This window comes from Pleurodeles waltl, chromosome 4_2 (genome assembly GCF_031143425.1).
Source record: "Pleurodeles waltl isolate 20211129_DDA chromosome 4_2, aPleWal1.hap1.20221129, whole genome shotgun sequence".
In the NCBI taxonomy this organism is placed as follows: domain Eukaryota; kingdom Metazoa; phylum Chordata; class Amphibia; order Caudata; family Salamandridae; genus Pleurodeles; species Pleurodeles waltl.
In genome coordinates, this window is record NC_090443.1 from 44,742,455 (window position 1) to 44,768,726 (window position 26,272).

General features: G+C 45.2%; 1 protein-coding gene across 3 annotated transcripts in view; it reads right to left on the reverse strand.

Moving 5' to 3' along the window:
- The window catches only part of ESYT1 (extended synaptotagmin 1), a 420,895-nt gene that overhangs the window by 233,297 nt on the left and 161,326 nt on the right, over positions 1–26,272 (reverse strand). For all 3 annotated transcript variants that reach the window (XM_069230578.1, XM_069230579.1, XM_069230580.1), the window contains exons 8-14: positions 24,376–24,496; positions 24,083–24,259; positions 23,716–23,798; positions 23,480–23,528; positions 23,175–23,264; positions 9,298–9,393; positions 8,956–9,027 (exon numbers count right to left, since the gene is read on the reverse strand). In XM_069230578.1, the coding sequence (XP_069086679.1) occupies positions 8,956–9,027; positions 9,298–9,393; positions 23,175–23,264; positions 23,480–23,528; positions 23,716–23,798; positions 24,083–24,259; positions 24,376–24,496 (688 nt within the window). The remainder of the gene's footprint in view (positions 1–8,955; positions 9,028–9,297; positions 9,394–23,174; positions 23,265–23,479; positions 23,529–23,715; positions 23,799–24,082; positions 24,260–24,375; positions 24,497–26,272) is intronic.

The following is a 26,272-nucleotide window of genomic DNA, read 5'->3' on the forward strand; positions in this document are numbered from 1 at the left end:
GCACATGCACTCTGTTTCACAGCTTGTGTGTGCTGGTGGGGAGAAAATGACTACGTCGACATGGCACTCCCCTTAGAGTGCCATGCCAACCTCACACTGCCTGTGGCATAGGTAAGTCACCCCTCTAGCAGGCCTTACAGCCCTAAGGCAGGGTGCACTATACCACAGGTGAGGGACTATGTGCCTGAGCACTATGCCCCTACAGTGTCTAAGCAAAACCTTAGACATTGTAAGTGCAGGGTAGCCATAAGAGTAAATGGTCTGGGAGTTTGTCAAACACAAACTCCACAGTTCCATAATAGCTACACTGAAATCTGCACAATAAATGCACAATAAATGCACACTGATGCCAGTGTGGAATTTATTGTAAAATGCACACAGAGGGCATCTTAGAGATGCCCCCTGGATACCAATCCGACTCCTAGTGTTAGGCTGACCAGTCTCTGCCAGCCTGCCACAAGCAAACGAGTTGCTGGCCACATGGGGAGAGTGCCTTTGTCACTCTGTGGCCAGGAACAAAGTCTGTACTGGGTGGAGGTGCTTCTCACCTCCCCCGCAGGAACTGTAACACCCGGCGGTGAGCCTACAGCGCCCCAGGGCATCCAAGCCAGTGGGGATGCCCGCCCCTCCGGCCACTGCCCCCACTTTTGGTGGCAAGGCTGGAGGAGATAATTAGAAAAACAAGGAGGAGTCACCCACCAGTCAGGGCAGCCCCTAAGGTGCCCTGAGCTGAGGTGACCCCTGCCTTTAGAAATCCTCCATCTTAAGTTTGGAGGATTCCCCCAATAGGATTAGAGAGGTGCCCCCCTGCCCTCAGGGAGGAGGAACAAAGAGGGTGTAGCCACCCTCCAGGACAGTACACGTCGCCGTGATGACGCACGATGCCTACGACGCCTGCTGTGTCGACCGACGCCACCTACTGACGCGCAAGGGTATTGCTCGAAGAAAAAATCTCCGGATCCAGTCTGTCGCCTGGGGGGAAAATTCTAAGGTAAGGAATTTTCTAAGGTAAGGAATCTGCAACTAGAAGTCTCTATCAGATCATTACTTACCTCCCCCAGGAACTGTTCATTTTTGCTTCAAGTGTCTACTTTTAAACTAGCTTATTGCCATTTTAACAAAAACTGTATATGATATTGCTCTAATTCAAAGTTCCTAATTTACCTGGGTGGAGTACCTTGCATTTTATGTATTTACCTCAAATCTTGAACTTGTGGTTCTAAAAATAAATTAAGAAAATATATTTTTCTATATAAAAACTATTGGCCTGGAGTAAAGTCTTTGAGTGTGTGTTCCTCATTTACTGCCTGTCTGTGTACAACACATGCTTAACACTACCCTCTGATAAGCCTACTGCTCGACCACACTACCACAAAATAGAGCATTAGAATTATCTAATTTTGCCACTATCTTACCTCTAAGGGGAATCTTTGGACTCTGTGCACACTGTTTCTTACTTTGAAATAGTATATACAGAGCCAACTTCCTATAACCGGTATTTAAAAGGAGAGCTATCCAGTGACTTTGAAGTTATTATCAAGGGCAGAACTTACACCAAGGCGAAGGCACTGTCACCTGGCGTAGGTATCCTTGTATAGACCAGAAGAGACTTGGGGCCTGATTTAGATCTTGGCAGATGGAATACTCTGTCACAAATCTCCATAGGATATAACAGGGTTGTGATACAGTGGACGGAATATCCATCACGTTTGTGACGGAATATTCCATCTGCTGAGATCTAAATCAGGCCCTCTATCTGCTTTGCAGACATAAGGCCAGAGACAACTCTGAAGAAACTCTCTGACAGTTGGAAGCTGTGAGTTGTGCTTGCACAAAGTGACTGACTCTCATCAAACTCCTCTGCATGACTGAAGGAAAGAGGCAGCCTGGAGCTGGAAGTAATGCTGTGCTATTGGACTGGAAGGAAGTCTCCAGCAGTTATATGTGAGTAACAAACAAGTTACTTACCGTCAGTCTGGTAGAGGCACTATCTAACCACAGATTTCTCACCTTTTGAATGTTCCCCAGGTGTCAAGAATCGGAATAAAAATGTTTGAGCAGTACCTCAGTTTGCCAGTAGGTGGCACCATATGGCTCTACATCAGCACCGTTCCACTCTGGAAATTACATGTGAAGCCTTTATTAACACCATTCTTGTGTGCTGACGTCAGTTGCTTTTAAACCTGTCCTCTCCCTCAGATGTAGCCAAAGATTCGGATATTAAAGGGTAGAGCTCAAAGAGGACGATGGTGAGGTCTGTGAGAAATCTGCGATTAGATAGAATATCTAGCAGAAAGAGTGTTACATAGGGTAAGTTACTTTTCCTTCTGACAGAGACGTCTAACCAGGGCTTCCTCACCTTCTGAATAGATACTGTTGCAGTACCTATAAGGAGGTGGGTCTGTGAATTGGCTCAAACCAAGGAGTCCTGTAGGAGCAAGTGGGCGAAATGTCCCTCTCGGCCAACCTAGCTGTCCAGACAGTAGTGCTTCATGAACATATAGAGTGACGCCCATGTACCTGTGCCCAGGACAGGAACTCAAAATGCCAACACAATTTTGGCCCTGGTAGAATGGGCTCGTAATACATCTAGAGGTTGCTTTGTGGCAAATGCCTAACAGATCCTAATGTAGAGCATGATCCAGCAGGAGATGGTGCACTTTTGCACATCCTTGCCTTTTCTCATCCTGGCGAACCTCACAAAGAGCTGATCGTTCACCCAGTGTTCTCTGGTATAATTTATGTAAAAGCTCAGTACTCTTTATGGGTCCAAGCAATGGAGTATCTCTCCTGCTTAGAGGGGTGAGGTGGAGCACAGAACGCCAGCAGGGTGACGGTCTGACCTACGTTTAATGGTGTCACAACTTTTGGCAAGAAGGATGCCTGCATCCACAGAATCAGTTTGTCTGGGAAGATAGTGGCATATAGTGGGTTAACACAGAGAGCTTGAAGCTCACTCACTCGGCAAGATGATGATGAACACCACCTTGAGAGTGAGGAGCACTAAGTGACAACCATGAATTTGCTCAAAGAAAGTACACATAAAATATGTGTGGACCAAGTTAAGGTCCCACTGTGGCATGACAAAGGAAGAGGAAGAAAACAAAGTGCCAACAGGTTCACCTCAGTGTTTTCAAATTTTGCCTTGGGTGCCCTCACATACAAATGTACCCATACGCTCACACTCGCTCGCTCACAAATGCGGTTACACACAATGACACTTTCACAATCACCGACCCTCACTCAAAACAACTGGTGTCCAAGGGCTCTGATCTGAACTCCTGGGCTACAGGTGTTCTGCTTTAATAGTGCAGCAGGTGCAGTTGAACCAAGGCCATGGTTGCACCTGCTGCACCACTGATAGACCCTGACTCCCAATCCCTCTGACAAATTCCCCCTCATTCATTTTAACTCACTTGCACTGTTTTAATCATCTCCTTATTCATATATACTCTCTCACTCATTGATTCTCACTCTTTCATTCGCATTGATACTCTCAAACACATTATACCAGGGGCCTTCAAACTGGGGGGCGTACCCGACTAGGCGGGCCTCAAGTGATCCCAAGGAGAGCGCCAGGCTCTGGCCAAAAGAAGCATTATGCTAATAACAGGGCCATCACTAACATGTTTTGTCATTTATGCCCAAGCTGGGAGTATGTGTCAAAAGGGAAGGGACTCCCAATACTCTTCAAAATACCCACTCTCATTTCTAATAATCACACTGTGGATTTCTGTACACGTTAGTAAGGCCTGCCTGACCAGAACAGTATGTTTGCCATCATGCATTTGACTGCATTTTTAAAACAGTAACAGAGCTTAACTGCAATGCTTAAACAAGTGTATACATATTTAAACATTGTCAATTTATTAGAACAATTGTGAAAAATTCAGAGGGGTGGCTGATGTTTTTTTTTTTTGCGGCGGTGGAGGTGCAGCATTAAAAAGTCTGAAGACCACTGCACTGGACTAACGCACACCCTCACTCAATCTCATTCTCTCTCAATCATCCACAAACACACTTTCACTCACATGTACACAGAGAAACAACTCTGATTTCTGGCACTAAACACACAGCAGCTGGGCCAGGTTCCCATGGAAGACCCACCGCAAGCCATCTCCTAGACTGGAAGCACAGCCCTATCAGGAGCTGGGACAATGCTTGGGATCCTGCCTCTGTGGCTCTGTGTGGCTCCTCATTGGCCTCAGGGATGCACTTACCTGAGCCCTGACAGGAACATTTTAGCAGATATACTATGCTACTGGAGGCATGGACAGACAGTATGTCCCCCTAAATAAAATGTATTGTGCCTGTGTTAGGGGGATCCTAGTTGAACTACGTCCCTCACATGTGCAATCCAGACATCCATCTTCAGAGTGCTTTGGTTTCAAACAACTCTTTGCTGCTGGATCGCCGTTCAGCACCCTCAGCCCCCTACTCCGCCTCCTGTCACCAGGAGACTGCTGGAGAGGCTGAGAAGGCAGACCTGCACACTGCAGAATAAAAGTAAATACAAAAGTCGTCTTTGCATGAACACTGGCAAATTAAATTATTATAAATGTATTATTTTAATTTAGCAGTGGTTCCCTGGGCTCACAGGTGGCAGGACTACGTTCTCGAACCAATGAAAAGGAGCCACCCCTGTGGGCTGGTTGTAAAACTGAAAAAAGGCAGAAAGAACCAAAAGGTTTTCTCAACTGTGCCTAAAGCAAAGTCTTACTGTGCAAGGAACAAAACAAATGACAGAACATCAGATCATTTATCCTTGAGGGGGTCAATCTGGCATGTGCTGTACCAAACCACAAATTTGTCGCAATGGCAGGCGTATACTGTTTTAGTTGAGGAACGCTGCTAGGATGACATCAATCACCTCCGGGAAAGGTGTTCAACTTTTGCTGCTCAATCTCCATGCATGAAGGTGGAGATTGAGACGGCCTGGGTGTAGAACCCATGCCTGTTCCTGCGACAGCAGGTTGTCCCACAGGGACAATCTGATCAGAGGACAGATTTTCAAGCCCAAGAGATCTGAATAGCATCTTTCCAGGCCCAATCTGGTGCAATAGGATGACTTGGTCCAGGTTGTTCCTGATCGACTTTAGAACTCGGGACAGGAGTGGTATCGGCAGGAACGTGTACATGGGTACCATGTTTCACATGAGACAGTACGCGTTCCCTAACAAAAGGCGCCTAGGAAACTCCCAATGAGCAGAACTGCTGATATTGAGCATTCTTGACAGTGGCAAGCAGATCACAATAAGATTCTCTCCCTTCACTGAAGAGAAGTTACCGCCACCTCTGTGTGGAACTGCCACTCGTGATCCACTAGGCATAGATGGCTGAGCTTGTCCACCCTGGCATTCAAGGATACTGCCAGGTGGTTCATCACCAGGAAGATCCCTTGATGGTGCAACCATTTCCAGAAGAGAAGCCCTTCATAGCACAAGATCCAGGACCCCACACTGCTGTACTTGTTACAATACCACATAGCGGTAGCGTTGCGCATAAGCACCTGCACCAGCCTCGCTTTAATGGACAGAAGGGAGGCTTTCAACACCAAGTGGATAGCCCTCAGCTTCAGTAGTGTGATATAGAGCCAGGCCTCCAACGGAGACCAGAGGCCTTTGATATCCATCCCTCACAGGTGGCCGACCCAACCCAAATGGGACATACTGGTCATCACTGTGAAATCTGGGGGGGTAGGGAGAAGGGTCCCCCGCTGACCCCAGACGGCCCTCCTCTAACCACAACTACAAATCTTTCACACTCTCCTCCGAGATCTTGTAATGGGAGAGGTGCCCTTAAAATAGTGCCCGCTGAGACTTCAGATCCCACTGCAGAGCCTACATATGCCACCTGGTGTGCTTGACCTGCAGGATGCCGGAGGCCATCAGTCCCAATAGCATTGGAGTTTACCTCACTAAAACCCAGGACAGTGGTTGAAAGATATGGATCATAGCCTGATTGTTGTTGACTCTCCTTTCTGGGCGAACAGCACAAACCCAAACCATGTCCAGAATAGCTTCTATGAAGGGAAGCGTCTAAGAAGGAGTCAGTTGAGGCTTCAGCACACTCACAGTGAATCGCAAAGATGTCAGAAACTTCACCATAGCCTGGAGATGAGTGACAACTACCTGGGGCAAACCTGCCTTCGACAGCCAATCCTCAAGGTAGGGGAAGACTGGGACACCTGACCATCTGAAGATGTGCTGCTACCACCACCATCACTTTTGTGAACACCTATGGGGCCCTGATGAGACCACGTGAGCACAGCAAACTGAAAATGCTTCTACCCACCATGAACTCCAGGTAGGCCTGATGGGCCTGCAGGACAGGGATATGGAAATAGGTGCCTTGCAGCTCTAACACCACCATCCAGTCTCCAGGGTTGAGCAGTCAAAAACTGGACCAATGTGAGCATCTTGAATTCTTCATTCAGAAGGAAGGCGTTGAGAGGGCGCACGTCTAAAATAAAATGAAAGCCTCCATCCCTTTGTGTTTGAAAGTAGCTGGAATAACATCCATGCCCCACTTCTGGCAGGGGCACCCTCTCAATAGCCTTTTTGCCAAAAGGGCTTGCACTTCCTGCTGTAAGACGGACATATGGTCCTCTGTTGATCACTCTGAGAAAGGTGAAAGATGCTGCAGATTAGCAATGAAGGAGAAATGTACCCCTTCCTGACCATCTGCAGGACCCACCTCTCTGATGAGATGGCCTGCCAACCTGGCAAAAATCGCTGGATCCTGCCTCCAACTATCCTGCTCCAATGGTGCACCAAAGGGGTTTGGTAGGTGGGGCTGTCAAGGGTTGGGGGGCAGTAGACCAAGTGGCTCACTGACCCAGACCACAGGGACGATAGACACTGCGGCCGCAAACTGCTGTGCACCTTGCTGATACTCAACTGGCTGATGGTATGGAGATGTGAAAAGGATGGGGAGGATGATGTGGCTTGTGAAGAGGTGCAGATAAGCCAAGGGAGAGAAATGTGGCCCTGCTCTCTTTGACCCACAAGAGCAGAATGTGCCTTGTCCCAAAACAGGCAAATCCAGTCAAAGGGAATGTCCATAAGAGACGAGTGAACATCGACTGAAAAAGCAGTGGCCCGCAGCCAGGCATTACGGCAAAATGCGATACTGGTGGCCCACCAATGGAATGGGTGATGTTCAAACAACTACGAATTGTGAACTTGGCCACATTATGATCGGCGTGGATGGACTGGGGAAAAACAGATCGGAGGTCTTCTAGATTACCATGGAGGTCTTGGGCCACTGCATCCCAAAGAGCGTGGGAATAACGGCCCAGGAGGCAGCTGGCATTCATGGACTTAGGGGCAAAGCTGGTGGAAGAAAATACCTTTGTCCCAAAGTTCTCCACATGCTTCGAATCCCTATCGGGGTTAGTTAGGAGGGTATTTGGGAGACAGAGGCACCATTAGGCTTGGGGCTTGAAGGTGCGCCAGAGGGAGTTAGTAAGGATCTGAAAAGTCGCAGAATGGCCTAGTGAAACTCTTCAATCTGCTTCAGTGTCACAGACAGCCCCGAAAACTTGGGTTGCACTGGGAGATAGGGTCCGACATCGATCAACTTCAGGAGCCAGATCCAGTGGCATGGTGATGCCTTCTTGTGCTTCTCAGGACTATAAGAGTGGCAGGAAGGGGCTGAGTCTTGCTTGGATTTTTTGTGTTTTTCCTTTGACTTACCTGAAAACTTTGTACGTGACGGGAGAAACTCCTGCAACATATGTACTGTGAATGGGACCTGGGCCAACCCTTCGAATTAGACTTGTCTCGTTGTGGAGGCTTCTAGTGCTTGGTCTTCTAAAGGTTTGCCTCACGGTTCTGTATGGCCTTCAGCTTCATGGATGCACATTCACTGCACAACTTAGAGTCGTGGCTCGAACCCAGGCAAACCAGATGAGGACATTTGCTTGTGACAGACCTTACAGGGTTTTAATCCTGTCATTTTGGAAGATGACATTTCCTTTGCACACTTAAACATTTTTAGGTTGAAAGCTGTCTCAAAGAGATGAGAGGTTACTCTGGATGATGGAGTGGAAATAAAGGAATTGACATCAGAACACAGGAGTGGTGCCTATATAGGTCCTACACGACATTTCTGGAACAGAATGGCATCAATGAGGAGTTGCACAGCGCCACCTACTGTAGAGCAGAGGTACTGCTCAAAAGTTTCCAGATCCAGTCTTAACACCTGGGGAATATGTAAATGGTAGGGAATATGCAATTATAAGTCTCTATCAGAAAGGCACTTTTTGTGAGAGTCCTTGCAGAACAGAGAAGTGTAGAATGGTTCATCTTTGCAGTGACTGGTCCAAATATTGTCGTTTTCGGCTTATGTAAGTCTTAAAATAGTTTTTACTTTAACTAAATTGGTTTGGGAGCCTTATGGACTGATTTATTGACTCAAGTGTTGTGTTGGTACAGATGATCCCTAACATGCATTCTCTGATGGAGCCTTCCATTGCAGTTTCACGCCACTAAGGTGTAGATCAGGCTGTTTTGGAGAAACAGTGCTTCCCCGGCAAGGAACTTATTCTGCATGGTAGTGGAAGAATTCACCCCATTGGGCAACTTGGTTTCCGAGAGTCATTCACTACAAGCCTTTCAGGACCAGCACTAACATCAATACTAACAGGTCTCCATGGCCATCATTTATAAATCATTCACTATAGCGATCCTACTCCTACCTTCTTTAAATGTCCTTCATTCCCAGCAGATCAAAAGCGCAAGCAGAATAACAACATTCACTAAAGCTGCCCTGCTGCCAGCTCTCCAGCTCCCATTTCTGTAGCTCCTCTTTTGCTGGTTCTCCTACATGATTATCAACTGCTCTCACAGTGGTGTTCCAACAGCTATGTATGATCTCACAACCAATGCTGCAAAGGCCAGCTGTGCTCTGGCAAATGCATGTCCCTGTTTGTACAGGCATTCAGAAGTTTACCTTGCTCTCTTTTGTCACGTCGTGAACAGAAAACTGTACCATGGGGTTCGGATTCTTTCCCAACTTCTTGGCCTGAAAGCAAAAGACCAAGAGGGTGTGAGGAAAGCTCACCTGATGAGAAAAAATAAAATTACTGATAAGCAACTGTGCTTCAGCACCCTTGGTATCCTTTGTAGATTACCGTATTCTGGTGAATTCCACCCTGCCCACTTTAAAAGGCCTTTGCCTTGATATACTGTAATCAAGCATGTGATGCTTTGTAGGATGGCAACAATAGGGAACATAGCATTTCCCTGAACATTTCTTGAGCTGCCTCATACAATATCAATGCAATGTACTCACTGGAAGGTCTTCTGCCTTGTGAAGGTAAATAGCCAAGAAGGATGATGAAGGCTCCTCACGGGTCTTGGCAGTGATTTCCTTATTCCTGAGGAGTACCTGTGAAAGCATTAAGCAGAGGGCAGGAAATAATGAGATGAACCAATACATCCCTGCACCTCTAAGGTGAAGAAGGGCTGCCCCTCATTTGCAGAGCTTTCCACTTATAGACTGGAGATTCAACACTAACACAGGTTTGACGACCAAAAGGCATTAACCACTTATTACGTGTACGGTGGACCATGTGCATATCATGTGCTAGGCCCCTGTCCTTCACAATATGAAATAGCCAGTGTACTGACCTCAGCAAAGGTTGTGGTGTGATTTTCATGGGAGAGGGTTCTTTCCTCACTTCATCGCTCTATAAACATTTCTACGTGCCATAAGAATTATGACAACTCATTTTATAGGGTTTAGTACCTCACTAATAACATACTAAGGCCCTCATTACGACCAATGCGGCCGCACCCCTGCCGCGGCCATTTGGAGATCCCCGCTGGGCCGGCGGGGATCTCGCCCGCAACACAGGAGCCGGCTCCAAATGGAGCCGGCAGTGTTGCGGCCGTGTGATGGGTGCAGTTGCACCCGTTGCAATTTTCACTGTCTGCATAGCAGACAGTGAAAAGCTGCACCGCCAGCCGTTTCCTGGCGGTTCAAACCACCAGGAAAAGGCTAGCAGTAGGGGAACTCGTAATCCCCTGGGCAGCGCTGCTGGCGGATTACAACCGCCGGGGCCATTGTGGCGGGAAACCGCCGGGCCCGGCGGTGCGACCGCAGCACTTCCTCTGCAGTCGTAATGCCTTGGGAAGCACCGCCAGCCTGTTAGCGGTGCTTCCTCCGAAACAGCCCTGGCGGTCTTGGACCGCCAGGGCTGTAATGAGGGCCTAACTGTCTTAAGGTACGTACAACCTATACAACACATATCTAATTGATTGTATACATACTGTCATAACAATACAACAGTGCTAAAGTATATTCTAACAGAAAGCTACTTATGTAATTTATACTCTGCCACAATAAGGTGTGTGATTTACTAATGGCTGCTATGCTGTGTTCCTGTAAGAAGGCTCTATGGTAAGTGATTGTCAGGAAATCCTGCACAGGAACAAATCGACTAAGCAACTGAGCATAGTAAGAGGTTGCATAGCTCTGCAGATCTGAGAATAAGTGGATTCTCACTAAAAAACACTAGAAAGCTTTGTATTCTTTCTTTATTGACTGTGATTTTCTTTGCCTTTGCTACTATTTGTATTATAACAATGACTATTTTAATTCACATTTTCTACAACTGGTTAGGACACAATAAATCCCCGTTATACTTTTCTATTGTTTGTGTGCTAATCTGGGAGGTCTGAAATTGGGTAGTGTTGTATTATATTCAGGACTATTTAAATCCATATTTTCTACAACGGGTTAGAACATAATAAATCCCTGTTATTTCCCTTTTCTATTGTTTGTGTGCTGATCTGGGAGGCCTGAAATTGGGTGGGCTTCTCTTTTTCCCTTTAAATTCTTTGGCAGGTCTGTTGCATTCCAAGCAAATGTTATTTCCGATGAATACAGTAGCACCTGCAGCTTTCTTCATGAAACCCCCTTCTCAGGTACAAAACTTTCCACAGCTGCATACATCAAGGACATAGGGTGGTGCATCATGACATCACAGACAAAGCCACACAACTTCGCTTGAAGTGAAGTATCAGCTAGATGAAAGGCACTCGGCGAATGGTTACTCTGTTCCAGTTCCAAGACTTTTCCATGCCCCCCTCAAGGCAAAGGATGTAGTCAGCAATACAAATGAAAATAAGAAATAAAAAAAATCTCTTCAAGAGGAGAGAAGTGACATCTGCAGGAGCTCATGTACCCCTCAGAAAGAACATTAGCAAACACAAGTAACTCATTCTAAAGGGTAATTTCATACCTTTCGTGATTAAACCGTTGCCAAAGCGAAATCCAAAAAGGAGGGATGAGGAGCAATAAAGATGATATTACAAAAAAAAAAAAAGAGGGATTACAAAAAACAGATTTTACTTCTGAAACCTTTCTGTACAACTTAAATAAAATGTTAAGGCATCTCTTAACATCCAAGGAATGCAGAGATCTTTTAACAGTAGACATTGGATTTGAGAAAAAAGTTGGCAATACTATGACTTTATTTAACTGGAAAGGCAATGTGACTTTTGGCATGAATTGAGGATTTGTTATAAGAATTACCTATCTCTAAAGAAACGAAAGTAAGGATCTTTGCCTGACAAGGCCTGCATTTCACCACATCGATGGGCACGCGTTGCAGCCAACAGGAAGGATGTCTGGGACCCCTTCCCGTCTGCGAATGGGTTAGCACCAGTTTGAAACTGGTGCTAACTGCAATTGTTTTGCAACCGCATTCGCAGTCACAAAACAATCATACATGGGACTGCGACTCGCAATTAGGCAGGGAACACCCCTTCCTACTTGCGACTCGCAAACCCTTTTTGCGATTCAGTAAATAGATTACCGAATTGCAAAAATGGGTCTGTACATCCCAAATTGCATTTTTCAAGTCGCAAACAGCCCGATTCGCTGTTTGCGACTTGAAAAATGCTTCGTACATGTGGCCCTTCATTCTTTCTCTACTAGATACAAAGGATTAGGAAGAAAATAGTGGGGAAACATCTTTAATGGGTCCAGGCTTTTGAATTGAGCCCATAAGAAAATAGTTTTCCATTTCATTATAAAACTTATGAGTAGATGGTTCAGTCACTGATTGCAATTCTTTGAGGCACTCCTCGAAATTTCTAAAGCACCAAATTCTAAGAGACTGATTAAGGGCTTTGCAGACAGAGTAAAAGCAGACAAGGTTGTGGAGGACTTTATGTCTGCTACCCTGCCTCTAATTTGCATGTCAAACTGATAGATGTCCGCAGGTCCCAGAGACATCTCTGTACATTGGCAGGAAATCGCTGTTATTGAAATTCCAGTCTATGTTCGAAATGTTTGATGGATGGTACCTTAAAAAAAGACAGCATGCAGTCAAACTTTTTCTCAGGGGCACTTTATTTTCTGTCCTCAGAAAACGTTACTCTGTTGGCGTAAACCTGGTGGCTGACCTTCCAATCCATTGAGAACAATTCCTCTTTGGTTCTTGGACAAAATGATCTGCTTGTGAATAGAAGACACTTGCAATTCTGATGTGTCACAAACATCACCCAATCTAGTGTGCCATATGGACTGAAGATGAGAAGCAACTGTCTATCGTCTGATTCCACCTCACGAGTCACGGTAATTTGATGAGGGAGAACATTTGCACTGGCATTCTACTGTCCTGGTACATGCTCGACATTAAGGTCTATCTTGTTTTCTATGGCCCATAATCAACTGAACATCTAGAAATAGGAAGAGAGATCTTGTACCCTTTTGCTTGCACTTGTCATATATAGTTGTATTGTTGTCTGCTCGAATCAACACTTGAGTCATTTACCCAGAAAAGAAAGACCTTGATGGCCAATCTCATTGTCCTGAATTCCAAAAAGCTGATATGAAGTTTGGATTCCAAGAGAGACCATTTTCCACTGACACAGATGCGAAGTGTGCTCCCTAACCCATTTGTTAAGCATCAGTTGTCAGGATTAGTTGGGGTCTTGTGAAAGCCAGTGATTGTCCACCTAACATGTTATCCCTCTGTAGCCCCAAGAGTATTTCATTATTCTGGTTACAGATATTATTTATCACAAATGGTCTCATTTTTAGAATGCTTACAATCAAAAGTATGCATGTCAACCTGCATCCTAGCAGCATTTTCAATCTCCTGTCTGTCACCAATATTTGTAACTAGATATTAGATTCTATTTGTTGAAGTTTTCAAAAGTCTCTCTGCTGCAAACACTTTCATAGTGCAAGTGCTGATGTTTGCCTCAAGAAATACTAAGAAATTCAATTGAGCTAACTTTTTTTCTTGCAATTGCTGAGAGTCCTAGAGAAGAAAGTAGGGATATTGTTTTTGTGATGCTGCAGAAGCCTGAATGCAACAGAGATCCTTGGTTATGCAACGGTCCACAGATGGATAGATGGACAAGCCTTGGGATTGTAACTAGGCTGCTACTGGAGCCATGCACATGGTGAATATTTCAAGCCAAACAGGAGCACTCTGAACTGATAATGCAGACCGCCTACTCTAAAATACAGACATTTCCTATGATTTGAGTGAACCGGTACGCCAAAAATCACCCTTCTGGTTGAAAGGGAGGATGTCTTGGAACATGACCATGCAGAATCTTTGTTTCTTTAAATATTTCCTTAGTTTTCCTACGTCTAAAATGTGGCATCAGTCTCCTGATATTTTAAAACTAAAATACCTAACACTTCTGATTCTGTAGAACAAACTCTATTGCTTTTTTGCTGAACAACGTTGCTATTTCTTCCTTAAATCCTTGAAGATGATTGTGTATCTCCTTTTTAGGAGAGTGATCTGGAGGAATTTGGACAAACTGTGAAGTAGGTCCCATTTTTACAATGTCCAACTCCCTTTTTTCCAAAGTTATACTGCACCACACCCATTAGAAAAATGTAATCCCTTTACCCCACAGCCAGGGTGGCTGGTCAGGGAACAGGTTGCTGAGCCAGGTCTTATGCTAATACATTTTAATATCTTGGTGGAGAGAATGACCTCCTTTACGCTTTTGGGTAACCAATTGGATTGCCTCCTTTGCCGTCTATTCAACTATACATAATCCTGTGAGGTGACCTATTGTTGTAACAATAACTTTCATACTGGTTACGGTTACTGAAATGCCTTCTATTTCCTGACACTTACCTCGTGTATAATACTTCAAATGATTTAGCAGTATCCATATCTGTTTTAATCCTTTGAGAAGCATCATCAGCCTTTTTGCCACAAACCTTATTATCATCAAATAGCACATCAATTACATAAGCCTGAACTTCAAGCCTGAATGAGATACTTTTCACCTAATCATTGCATCTCATGAAAGTTGCATTGTCTATTTGTCTAAAGGTTATTGTAGAGTTCATTGGCGCCTCAATAAGGGCTGACTATGTAACTTCTTTCTTCATCTTTTAATATAGCATTGGCACTTGTTTTCTTCTAATAATGTTTCCATACAAGAAGTGATTTCATGGCACAGTTGACAACCATACATTGAAAGAAATTGCTGATGTTCTTGCAGTTTTAGCCGAGCTAGTACTCTGACTCATCTGCCTATGATATCCCATTTCCTGCCCTTCTTAACTCTAGGTGCTGTGCACAAAGTAGCAAGATTATCGGACCTTCTTTGTGAAGTAGCGGAAATTACTGAATTGGTCTTCACTTGGTTCATGAAACAAGCTGGAGAATTATCAGGAGCTGTTGGTATTGTGTTTTTAGATCATTTAACATTTTCCTTAAAGTAGAATATTAAAATCAAATTTTTCTGAAACAGACATAGAAAGACTACAGACCGGATTTAGTACTCGGCAGACAGGTTACACCATCACACCAGTGATGAATATCACTTCTGCTAAATCAAAATCCCATTATCTTCTATGGTATTTAGATTTCAGTGGACAGGCTATCCATCACCATTGTGAAGAGTAACTGGTCCACCAAGTTTTAAATCAGGCACTAAAGCTGTTTGACACCTTTTTAATAAGACCATGAAATCTCACAATATCATCAGGCTGCGCATCTTTTGTGTCTGGCTTAGTGACTTAAATCATCGGGGACAACATCGCTATCCCATTCTGAGATCTTGGAGTGACCTTGACGATCATCATCGTCTCCATTATCCTGAGGGTATTAACTGGCAGAATCTGCATTCATTTCACCACCACTTAGTTCCTCTATTCCATGAGGTCTAGGAGACTCTGGAGGTGGAGATGAAGGTATTGGTGGTGGCTGAGTGGGCTCCTCAGAGGGTACAGGCCAAGTTTCTCCAATGAGTTACTGGTAGCTCTCCAGCTACCGGTAATTCGCTTTCCTGTGCACAGCCAAGCCTACTAAATTAGAAGTTTTTGCTTTGTTTAATTAATATATGTATAAAAAAATTGAAATGCCTTCATTTGAAACAAAAATGTGTATTTTCAACAACTCCGATGCTGATGTTTAGAGAAAAATGGCTGCATTTCCTAGATATAGTGGAAGCTGACGTTTGAGGGACTTATAACTTATATCACATTGATGCCAAGGGCACTGCAGCTGTCAAGTCTTAGGCATGTGAAGGCATTCCAAATTGATAAAGCCCTTTTTATATTACAACTGGCAAACCTGTCTAATGCACTGAGGTGATGAGTGCTGGTAACCTTTCAAAGGGTGGCCACTAATGCAATCTTGTCTGATGTGCTCACTATTATGACACTAGTTCTTTCTACAGAAAAGGTTGGAGACACTTGGTACAGGTGAATTAACGCTTGGATTGTCTATTGGGGCTGCTGAAAGACATTGAGGAGGTAGTGACACTGAAGCTGGCGCTGAATGCAACACAAAGGATTGGTAACCAGAAGAATTAGTAATTGTAAGTCTGTTTTACAAATCATATATCATACTTTGTAGAAAAGTAAGCATTTCAAGTTGCACAGTTACCGTTGATGGAACCTCAAAGTAGCTATTATCCCTGTTGTTGACAATGGCTGAGTCACCATCAGCTTACTCATTATCGGAATTCAGAGTGGCACAGCCACCTTTCAGTCCCTTGGAGTAAGGGTGAGTGAAGCCTCTTGTTCATAATCCTCACTGGAAAAGAAAGCCAATGTGTAAGAATGAGGCTGGTCTTCCTGGGAATTTCTTAAATCTTCATCATTTATTCCCAAAGAGGGATAGCACAAAATCCTTTCTAGATGAGAAGGCATAGAAGTCACCAGTAATGACTGAAGAGGAGCAGTGCATTAAATAGGTAATGCAGTAAAGGCTAAAGAGATAGTAGCAACTGACTGGGAAGCCTGACACAAAAGATTGAGTTGCTGAGGCGACAGACAAAATTGAAAATGTATCTGTCACAACAAGACTAGATTAGCCATAGACGAGGGGGCTTATGATGTCATCCTCAGCAGGGCCATAGCTGAAAACCCAGATCAGTAACTGATGGTTGAGTTGAATTTTTTAGTTTGGTTCACATCGACGGTTTAACAAAGAATGATATAGTTGAATCTTATGCGGCTGAAGCACACAAGGTAGTTGTCGTGTGAGCAGTCTGGTTTGGCGACGACTGCAGCAGTTTCTCAAGAGCTAGCACTTGCAGATAACAGAGACACTAAAGGCGAAAATGCAGATGATACTGTGGACACCATCTTCTTTGATTTGTTCTTCTTATTGCTGTTTTTGGAGGAGGCATAATTTGGACTCTCCGACTTGAATTTTTGATTCCGAAATGCATTGCCTTTTTCAGACCTGCTGTATACAGCTCAGTGAATTTAGGAGAGCAATATGTGATTAGTGAGGCTCCTCTTTATTTATACCGCTCCTCTCCTTTTTCTTCTGCCTTACATCCTGCTTTTACAGGAGACCAGAGGTCTGAACTTTCAAGAAAGGCTCAGCGGGTGGCAGCTCCAGGGGAAAACAAAATTCTCTGAAGACTTTTTTTTAATATGGTGAAATTCTAATGGCCCTTTTTCCTCTACTGTACAGGACTAGCTGGTAACGACCTGCCTAGTTCTTCATGCATGACCATGCAAAGTGCAACAAAGAAGAGACATCTGCAACCTGAGGCTTCCAGGAAAGACTTGTGGGCACAAGTGAATCTACAGCACTGCATGACTTGAACAGATGCTTACAAGGTAAGTAACATCTTCCTAATGTGGCATGTGCAGCTGTAGGTACACATGCTGTGCACAGACTCTAAAGCATTTCTCTGCTAAACTGTAGCTGGCCAGAGGATGTTGCAGAGGACTGGCGTGCTAAGACATCCACACATTAATGACTAGTGAAAGTGTGTGGGGTGGACCAATTAGCTGCCTTATATATGCCAGATATCAGGTTGTTACTTAGGTATGCCATAGTCCCCCTTTTTGCAGGTAGAGGGTGGACTAGGCAGCACATGCAATGCCTCCTGGCATTAGCATAACAGGTCTGAATGCCTTTGACAGACCACTGAGTTATGTCTGCCTTTGAGAGAGCATGGCCTTTGTGTGGTTTTGAGAAAGAGAAAAAAGCTGCTGAGTTCTGCAGGAAGTGTTTGTCCTGTCAATGTAATAGATGAGGGTCCTCTTGTCGCCTAGCGTGTGAAGAGTCCTCTTTGCTGCAGCATATGGAACTGGGAAGAACACTGGGAGTTCACACTTTGATTGCGGTGAAAAGAAGATACCACTTTTTGGAGGAATTTTGGATTTTCTATGGACAATTCTATTATTGTGAACCTGAACGAAGCTCATGCACTCACCTGAGAGAGGTTATGGCTGTTAGGAAGGTCACCTTCTTACAGGAGAGATACTGAAGGTGGCACGAATGAAGGGGTTTGAAAGGTGGCCCATAAATCATGTGAAAACAATACTGAGGTTCCATACAGGGGCAGGTGGTACCCTGGGGTGAAATTACCCATTTAAGTCCTTTCATGAAGACTTGATGACTGGGATCCTGAACAGTGAAGTACGTTCCCTATTCTGAAGGAAGGTAGCTACTCCAGTTAAGTGAGGTCAGATAGACATGTAGGTGAGACCTGACGTCTGCAAATGAAACAGGTAGCAGACTACGTCTTAGGCTGACGGTTTGAGGGGATGTGGGAAGACAGTTTTAGACAAATCTCTTCCATATGGCTGCAGATCAGGCCCACAATGTGGTTCTGCGGGACTCCTTGAGAATGGTCATACACTCAAGAGGCAGACTGAGGTAGCCAAATTCTAGAACTTCCGGAGCCAAATTGTGAGATTGAGCTGCTTGGGGTTGGGATGCATGACTGTGCCCTGGTTCTTGGTAAGGAGGTCTGGCCAGTTGGGCAGTTTCTAGTGGGGCAGCAGGGGCAGGTCAAGAACAGTAGTGAGCCAGGTTTGCCTGGCCCACGTGGCAGTGACCAGGATGAGAGTGAGGGATGTTTGCTGAAGCCTCCAAACCACAAATTGAAGGACTAGTAGAGGTGGAAAAGCATAGGCAAATATCCCTCGCCAGTTTATCCATAATGCATTGCCCATTGACTGTGGGTATGGGAACCTGGAGGCAAAGCTACAGCAATTGGCATTTTCTGAAGTGGAAAAGACACCTACGTTAGGAAACTGCCAACAATGGATGTACGGGAGCAGGACCTGCGGGTGGAGTTCCCACTCATGGACTTGTTGCATCCTACTGAGCAGTTCTGAAAGGTTGTTTTTCAGTCCAGCAAGTACTCCATCAGTAGATGGACTCTTTGGTGAGGTGCCCACCTCCACATGCCCTGACACAATGCGGAAACTGTTCTGAGTATGTGCAACCCTGTTTCTGGATGTAATACACAACGGTCATGTTATCTGTGCAGATGAAGATCACCTTGTATTGAATGTGGAAGAAGAAAGCGTTGAGTGCTAACTGGATAGCCAGTAGCTCCAGGTAGTTGATGTGGAACACCAGTTGGTTGTGCCCACATGCTCTGAACAGTTAAGTCTTGTAAATGTGCCCCCCACCTGGTAAGAGAAGCATCTGTCATGCTTGTCACTTACAATACTGGCTTGAGAAAGAGCCAGATCTGCAACAGATTGTTGCTATTCCACTATTGCAGAGAGGGATGAATGCTGGCCCAAATTAACAGCAGATCTTCACAATGACCCTCCACTTGTGGCCAATGTGCATCTAGGCATTCCTGCATAGGAAGCATGTGTAATCTGACATGGGAAACTATGGCAACACAGCAAGCCATCATGCTGATGAGACGCATGAACATCCTGATCGTTATTTGGCATTCTGCCTGAAAAAGGGACAATAACAACTGGAAAGCTTGGATCTGTGCTTAGCTGGGACAGGCTTTATTGGTGCCTGAGTTGAAGACTGACCCTAAAAAGAGCTGAACCTAAAGAGGCTGATGGTGGGACTTCAACATGTTGATGGTGAACCCTAGGTTGTACAAGAGGTCTATGGCAGTCTGTGTATGAGCCAAGCACTGTTGTTCGTTTGCGCTCTTAATCAGCCAGTCATCCAAGTAAAGGAAGACTTGATATGAGCAGCTACCACGGCAAGACACTTTTTGAACACCCTGGGGCCATGATGACCCCAAAGGGCAGCCCTTTGAACTGAAAATGCTGGCCACTTACCACAAATTGGAGTAATGGGGATGTGGAGGGTGGATTATGATGTGAAAGCAGGCATTCTTCAGGTCAAGTGAGTTCATAAAGTTGCCTTGCATTAGTAGAGGGATGACATCCTGGGGCATCATCATGTGGAAGTGCTCTAAGAGGACGTATTGGTTGAGGGGCCTGAGGTTGAGTACAGGATGCAGCGACCTGTCCTTCTTGGGGGGAACGAAGTATAGGGAGTACAATCTTTGCTGCGTTGGTAGGGCAGCACACGCTCTTTGGACCCCTTGCGAATGAGCGCCACTACTTACTCTTCAAAGGGGAGCTGATGTTCTGTGGACAGGGGGTGTCTGCATAGAGGGGTGTTTTGTGGGATTGCAGTGAGCTCCAAGCAGAAACCCTGCTCTATAAATAGGAGAAACCACTGATCTCAGGAGATCTTGCCAGTGTTTCAGAAACCCCTGTAGTCTTCTCCCGACAAGAGTAGTGTGATCAGGGGGAAGGGAAAGAGAGTCACTGTTTGGCAGAGGCTCCCTTAGTCATGCAGCCTTTTACTCTGCACAAGGAGTTATCCCTGTTGCTCCCCCTTGAATAGCCATGTAAAGGAGTCTACTGTTGCTGCGGCTTCTGAAAAGAGGTAGTGGCTTCAGAGGGGGTGGTCTTAGCCTCCCCTCTGTACCGGAGCCTTTGCAAGGTACTTCTTTAACTTCCAGAGTATCTGGTCAACCTACGGGCCAAAGAGGTGTTCCCCAGCAGATGCTGCTGTACTTCTGGCTTGAAGCCAGAGACAAGCAGCCAGGCATGGCGGCAAATAAGGAGGCTAGAGTTGATATTCTGTGCTGCAGTGTTCCAGCACCCAGGACACACTGAATTGTGGTGTTGGAGATGATCTTCCCCTCAGAAACAAGTTCTTGGCCACGTTTTCTGTACAGGTCTGGGAGGTGTAAGAAGAGTGCCTCCATTTCATTCTAGTCTGCCCAATCATTTCAGGAGAGCGGGCTAATGGAATTGGCAAAGCGCTAATGAGTCGCTGATTGTGCTGAGACCCTCATAACAGCCGCATCGATCTTCCTGCTCTCCTGGTCTTTTGGGAGTATTGTCATTGGTAGTCCGGAGGGAGTTGTCCTCTGATGGATGGGGTGGTCTAAGGGGGAGAGTTTGTACTTTTTATTCACCCTGGGTTTAACCACCCTGGCTTTATCTGGCTCCTTGAATACTTCAGCAGCAGTTTTTAGCATTCCCTTGAGCATAGGGAGTAACTGTAGAGAATGCTGGGTGGAGGAGAGCGTCTCTTTGATAAAATCCTCATTCTCTTGGACCATATGCATCCTCACCTTATGAAAGTAAGCAGCTGAAGCAGGACCTCGGGTAAAAGGAAGATTCATTTGGCAGGGATGGTTTGGCAGGATAAAGGTTTGAGTCAGTGTCATCGGGTGGGTCGACATCACAGTCATCCCACGGGTCATCATGGGAATGAAAGTCAATTGTCACCTCATTGGGATCCAGGGGGTAACTTGGGCTACCCCCCACCCAAGGCATGGGGAACCCTCTTGTGATTCAGGTGGAAACACACCCAGTGTTTGAGCTGAGGCAAGGAGAGGAGGAGGGGTAAAGGTGGGAAGAGAAGGAGAGGAGGGAGTCGGAAGATGGTGTCTAGGACGTAGAGGGCTAGTGCTCCTATCCTTGTACTTTCTGGTCTTGACTGGTGGTTCAGATTCCAGCGCAACAGCCTCCTCAAACGTCAACTTTCTTTTGTGATGGTTATGTGCCTGAGCCTTTGGTGGAGGCTTGGTGAGGATGCTTCCAGTTTGTGGGTGAAGGGGAATCCTATTCTACCTGGCATTGAGCTCCTCCTGTAAATGCTGCAGGATGGGCTGGTCCTGGGATGCAGTGAAGAACTGGGCACTGGACATTTCAGCACCAAGGAAGGTTTCAGACTCAGTGGTGCAGAGGGGGGTTTAGATGTCAATGAAGTCTTCGGAGCAGAAGATAGCCACAAGCATATCTTCGAAGGCAGTGCCAAAGGAGCTGTCAGTGTCAAAGGCGTTGTCATTATGAGGAGCAGAATCTTCTGTGGCTGACTCTGAGGGAGCGTGTCTCGGACTCAGATCCAAGGCCTATTTTAGGTGGCTACTGTGTCCCTCAGGCAGTGGTAGACCGAAGCCTGATGTTGGGCTTCAGGGCTCGACGTCAGACCACCCCTGTTCACTGATGGGACAGAAGTTGGAAGAGGGATGTGTACTCATGGTCAAAGAGTTCTAGACTTTGAGGACCTGTGGTTCTTCTGTCTCAGACTCCAAGGTGGAGCTTAGCTAGGTCTGAAATGAAGGAGCTGCTCGCCCAAGGGGCCTGGCTTCATGTCCTCCTTGATGTCCCCATCCTGGACAAGGTCTGGGGTCTCATCTCCCTGTGGCTTCAGCATGGCTCATTGTGCAAGGTATCAATAGTGGAGGTGTCAAAAACCTGGTCGCAGAGCCCTACAAAGGTGGCAAAACACCGAAGAGTGCTTCAAATACAAATTGTTTTCACCAACAGGAATGCAGAATCCTAAAAATGCCCAAAGAAGAACACCACGAAGCATCAACCTAGAGCTTTGTCAGAGACACAGCCAAACCTGATGGCGGAGAAAAAACAATCTAACAATAAACCTGATGTGCATTACTAGTAACAGGAGGAGTCAATATATCTTGTGATTCAAGACTTTTTCAAAGAAAAACAGGTTACACATGTCCGAGCCCAACACTAGATAGGAGAAGTATGCACTGCATGTGTGTCTGCAGCTATACATGCCACAAACACACTTTAAAAAAATCCTTTGGAACAGATGAAAACATATTAAAATAGAATAATAAAAATAAAACTCGAAAAGTGTATTATTTCAGAATTGTGTAAAACTCAAGCCTAAATATGGAAATATTGTTCTCATGCAGTAGAAAAAAATACTGCAAAGTGCCTTTTTGGGACTTATTTTAGGAGCCAACCGCCTCTAAAAGTTAAAGAAACAGTAATGTTTCTTAGTGGACAGCTGAATGTTATTTTCCTTACTGTATGTAATTTGAATTGAGAGCCTTTAAAAGAAAAAGTATTCACCATTTTTTTTTTTTTTTTAAAAAGGCGCTTCTACCAAGGCCTGGAGATTAGGAGTGTTCTAAATTGTTTGAACCATAGGAGGGCCCATTAATTGAGAATTCAAGGAGAGACTACAAGCGAGGCCAGGGATGCAGACATGAAGGTGAAATCAGATGATGACACAGCGAGTCTGAGATCATCTAAGAGCAGTGACAGTACCCAGGTGATAAGTAGCAACCATATCAGGCCCCGCAAAAGGGGGCTTGTTAAATTTGCACCATTTCAAATTTTTGAAGTACAGTCATTATATATTCTAACAAGTAAATGGATAAAATGCTGTAAAAGTAGCTGTTCTGCTCATCCTCTTGAGCTAAACTTTGGATGCACTTCAAATCTGCTTGGCTTGGAAACAATTTTACAAGCCTAACAGAATTTACTCCTCTCTTCAATCTACCCTAAAGCTTTCTTGGTGTTAAGGAGGAGGCACCTTTTCATGTAGGTGTTCACTCAATACAGAGGTATTTATTCCTTGAGAGATCTTAATACATAATACAGTAAAGGAGCGTTCTCCAACCCTTCAATGCCCCTGATCCTTTGAAACTCTGGTATACCTCTTCCAATTTGGATGTGTTGGACATCAGTGACAACCACTCTAGGCGGAAGCGGATCTTCCCAGATGTTGCTTTTTCAAGCGTGTACCACTACAAGAGAAGAGGGGACATATGAAGTACACATTATGAAATATTGTGACAGACAGTGAGCCTACGTAAGTCAATGGGTCTGTAAATATCTGTCCAAGTTCAGTTCATTAAGCCATGTTCATTCCCTTTCATTACCCTCCTTATCCAGCTGGTCTCCATATCCCTTTCACAGCAATGCATTCACACTGCACCCGAGAAGCCTGTTCTCTTCTCACCTGGTCTATAACACGTTCCTTTTTCACTTCTCCAAGATCAAGTTTCATCCTGGAAAGTGGGAGGGAAGGATAGAGTAGATGTAAGACTACAAATTTGAATTGAAGTTGTGATGCCACTGAATGGGAGGACAGGGAGTCTGTTCATACACGAAGAAGCCATAAGAATATTTTCCCACCTTCCCCACCAAATTCACACGTCTCAAAATACAGCCAAGCTAAAAGAAAATTGTACTTGCCTGCCCATGAAGTCATCCTTGTCGGGGTCCTTGTCAAACACTTCAACCTCCAGCTCCTGCCCAGGGACCTCATGAACAATAGCCTGTCAAGAGCAGAGGACAGCAGTCAATGATTATCTTCACCAAACAACATGTTCTCTAAGTGAACTTTGACCTCCTCCAATAAAGGGCCTTCATTGTTGTCTCAAACTGACCTAAACCAGCAAAAGGATGCATTGGTTGTCACTAATGTCCCACTTACCTCACCCATTAGCTCAGGAAAGCTACACTGATATCCCTACACCGTCATATTGGATGCACAGCTGCTGCAAGGGTATACAGAACCGATTTCTTGTCTTTTCCTCCATGAACATCTGTGATTTCTCACCTCGTACATCTCCATCCACTTGGGATTAACCTCATTGTCGACGGTTTTGCTGGTGAAGACCTGTGTGCCCACGCGGACTACAGCATATGGGTCCGACTTCCCAGATGCAAACCCCTTTACTTTCAGATCCTGCTTTGGAAGGTTTGAGGCCTCCAACAAATGAATTCGGACAATGCCCTGTAGACAGGGGAGAGAAGAAACAATGACTACAAACTCAGACGTGCCCCCATCAGCTACCACTGCTTATAATGTTAATTCACTTTGTGCAGAGACAGCAGTAAGATAGGACATACCCTTGGCAGTGGACAGCGCAATTCTGCCAGTGGAAGATCATTGACCAAGGCAACAGTGAGACGGTTGGGCAGCACCATTGTCCAAGCTATGATGTCCAAGACCATTGTGTCTGACATGACGCTATGGAAACAAAGGATGAAAGTCAGCAACTTCAAAGGCTTAAGCAGTGATCCCAATGCTTTTCTTTTGATCCCTCAGGAAAATCAACCATAAGCATGCACTATCTAGATGTCATGACCAGGGCTCCAGTGACCTCTTTCAGGCTATGCAACCCATCGATTTCCCCTCTTCCTCTACAAGTCACTGACCTTGAGGTCATGTGCACAAGTGGCAAGTTTAATGGCATCACCAGGCACCAGTGAACAGAGTCTCAAGCCCCCTCCTACTGGATTTATTAGTGCCTGCAGACATTCAACATGTGCTCCTGAACTCTGTCTCTGGTCTCACATAAACAGCTCCAGAGCAGTTTCTAGCAGCTGCCCTCCTTGGAGGATGCCAATCCCTATGCACCAATCTCAAATTATCCACTGTGTCTATGCATGCGTACACATGTGCAGCAAATTACAGTAAATTGGAGCAGCTGGTTTGCCACCAGGCATGATCACCATACTGTACATGTGCCAAAGACCATTCAATTGTACGTACCATACTCAATAGTGCAGCATAAACCCCAACCAACCCTGTCATTGTCCACTGGATTGGAGGAGCAGCACCTCCCGTAGAGGTCACAACAGTACATAGTGCTGTAACCTCTGGGGGAGAGGCAGGTAGCACACCACAGCGGCTCAGTTTATTACTGCAACATGCACCATCCATCAACTCAGCCCATATGCCAGTGTGTCATAATGTTTTGACACAGCAGCCATCTTAGGAGTTACCTCATTGTATTGACATTGACTGGTGCTGCTGGCACATGTGGCATGACACACTATTGATGTTTTTTCATCAACAACTGGTACTGCAGTTTTTGGAGCTTCTGGTGCCACAATAGAAACCACTGGAGAAATGGACCGCAGTAGGGCTACTTTCTTGTGGGCCAGTGGGCAATAAGAATGCTCCTCCACTGTAGTTCATGTGGGAACTGGTTTTGGAGGTAGGGGTGGGGATGAATTTGGAGGTCGGTCGACCCCAATTACTGAAAAACTGAAGACTTTTAAGTTTCGTGGCCAAGAGTCCCTTGTCGTTAATATAAACTGAGCATCAAATACACCCCTTTTGCATTTGACCCTCACAGTAGCATGAGGAAACTTTTCTCCATAGCTCTCCCACATCGAAGAGGATATCACAATGCCATGGCTTCGCACGCAATACTGTCTGACATCACAGGAGCCATAAGAAGTCCTCATGGGGGTACTGACATTAGCTTCCACCCATCTTTTTACATGCATTCAAGGCAAATGGGTGAAACCAACATCACAAAAGCAACAACATGCCACAAAACAGATGTGTATGTGTGTGTGTGTGTGTATATATATATATATGATAGATATGTATATCGAACACTTCAGGTTAGCGTGCCGGTCCTGCTCCTAATATATAGTATATATACATACACACACACACACATACCAGATTTTATTTTTGGTATATGCACACAAGTAACAGAGAAGCTGGTGTTTCAGTGAGGAATCCACAGGTAGATACTGTATCCATCACAAAATAGCATTACCAAGGGTAAGTAATTACTCTTTCGATTGATACATCTAGCTGTGGATTCCTCACCTTTTGAATGGAATCCCTAAGCAGTCACGCACTCTGAGGTGGGTACCTATCTGCTTATACCAAAAAATCTTGCAGAACAGAACAAGCAAAGTGACCGTCCCTCCTCACCTCGGAGTCTAAGCAATAGAGCTTTGGAGGCCCAAGTTGCCGCTTTACAAATGTCAATCACTGGGA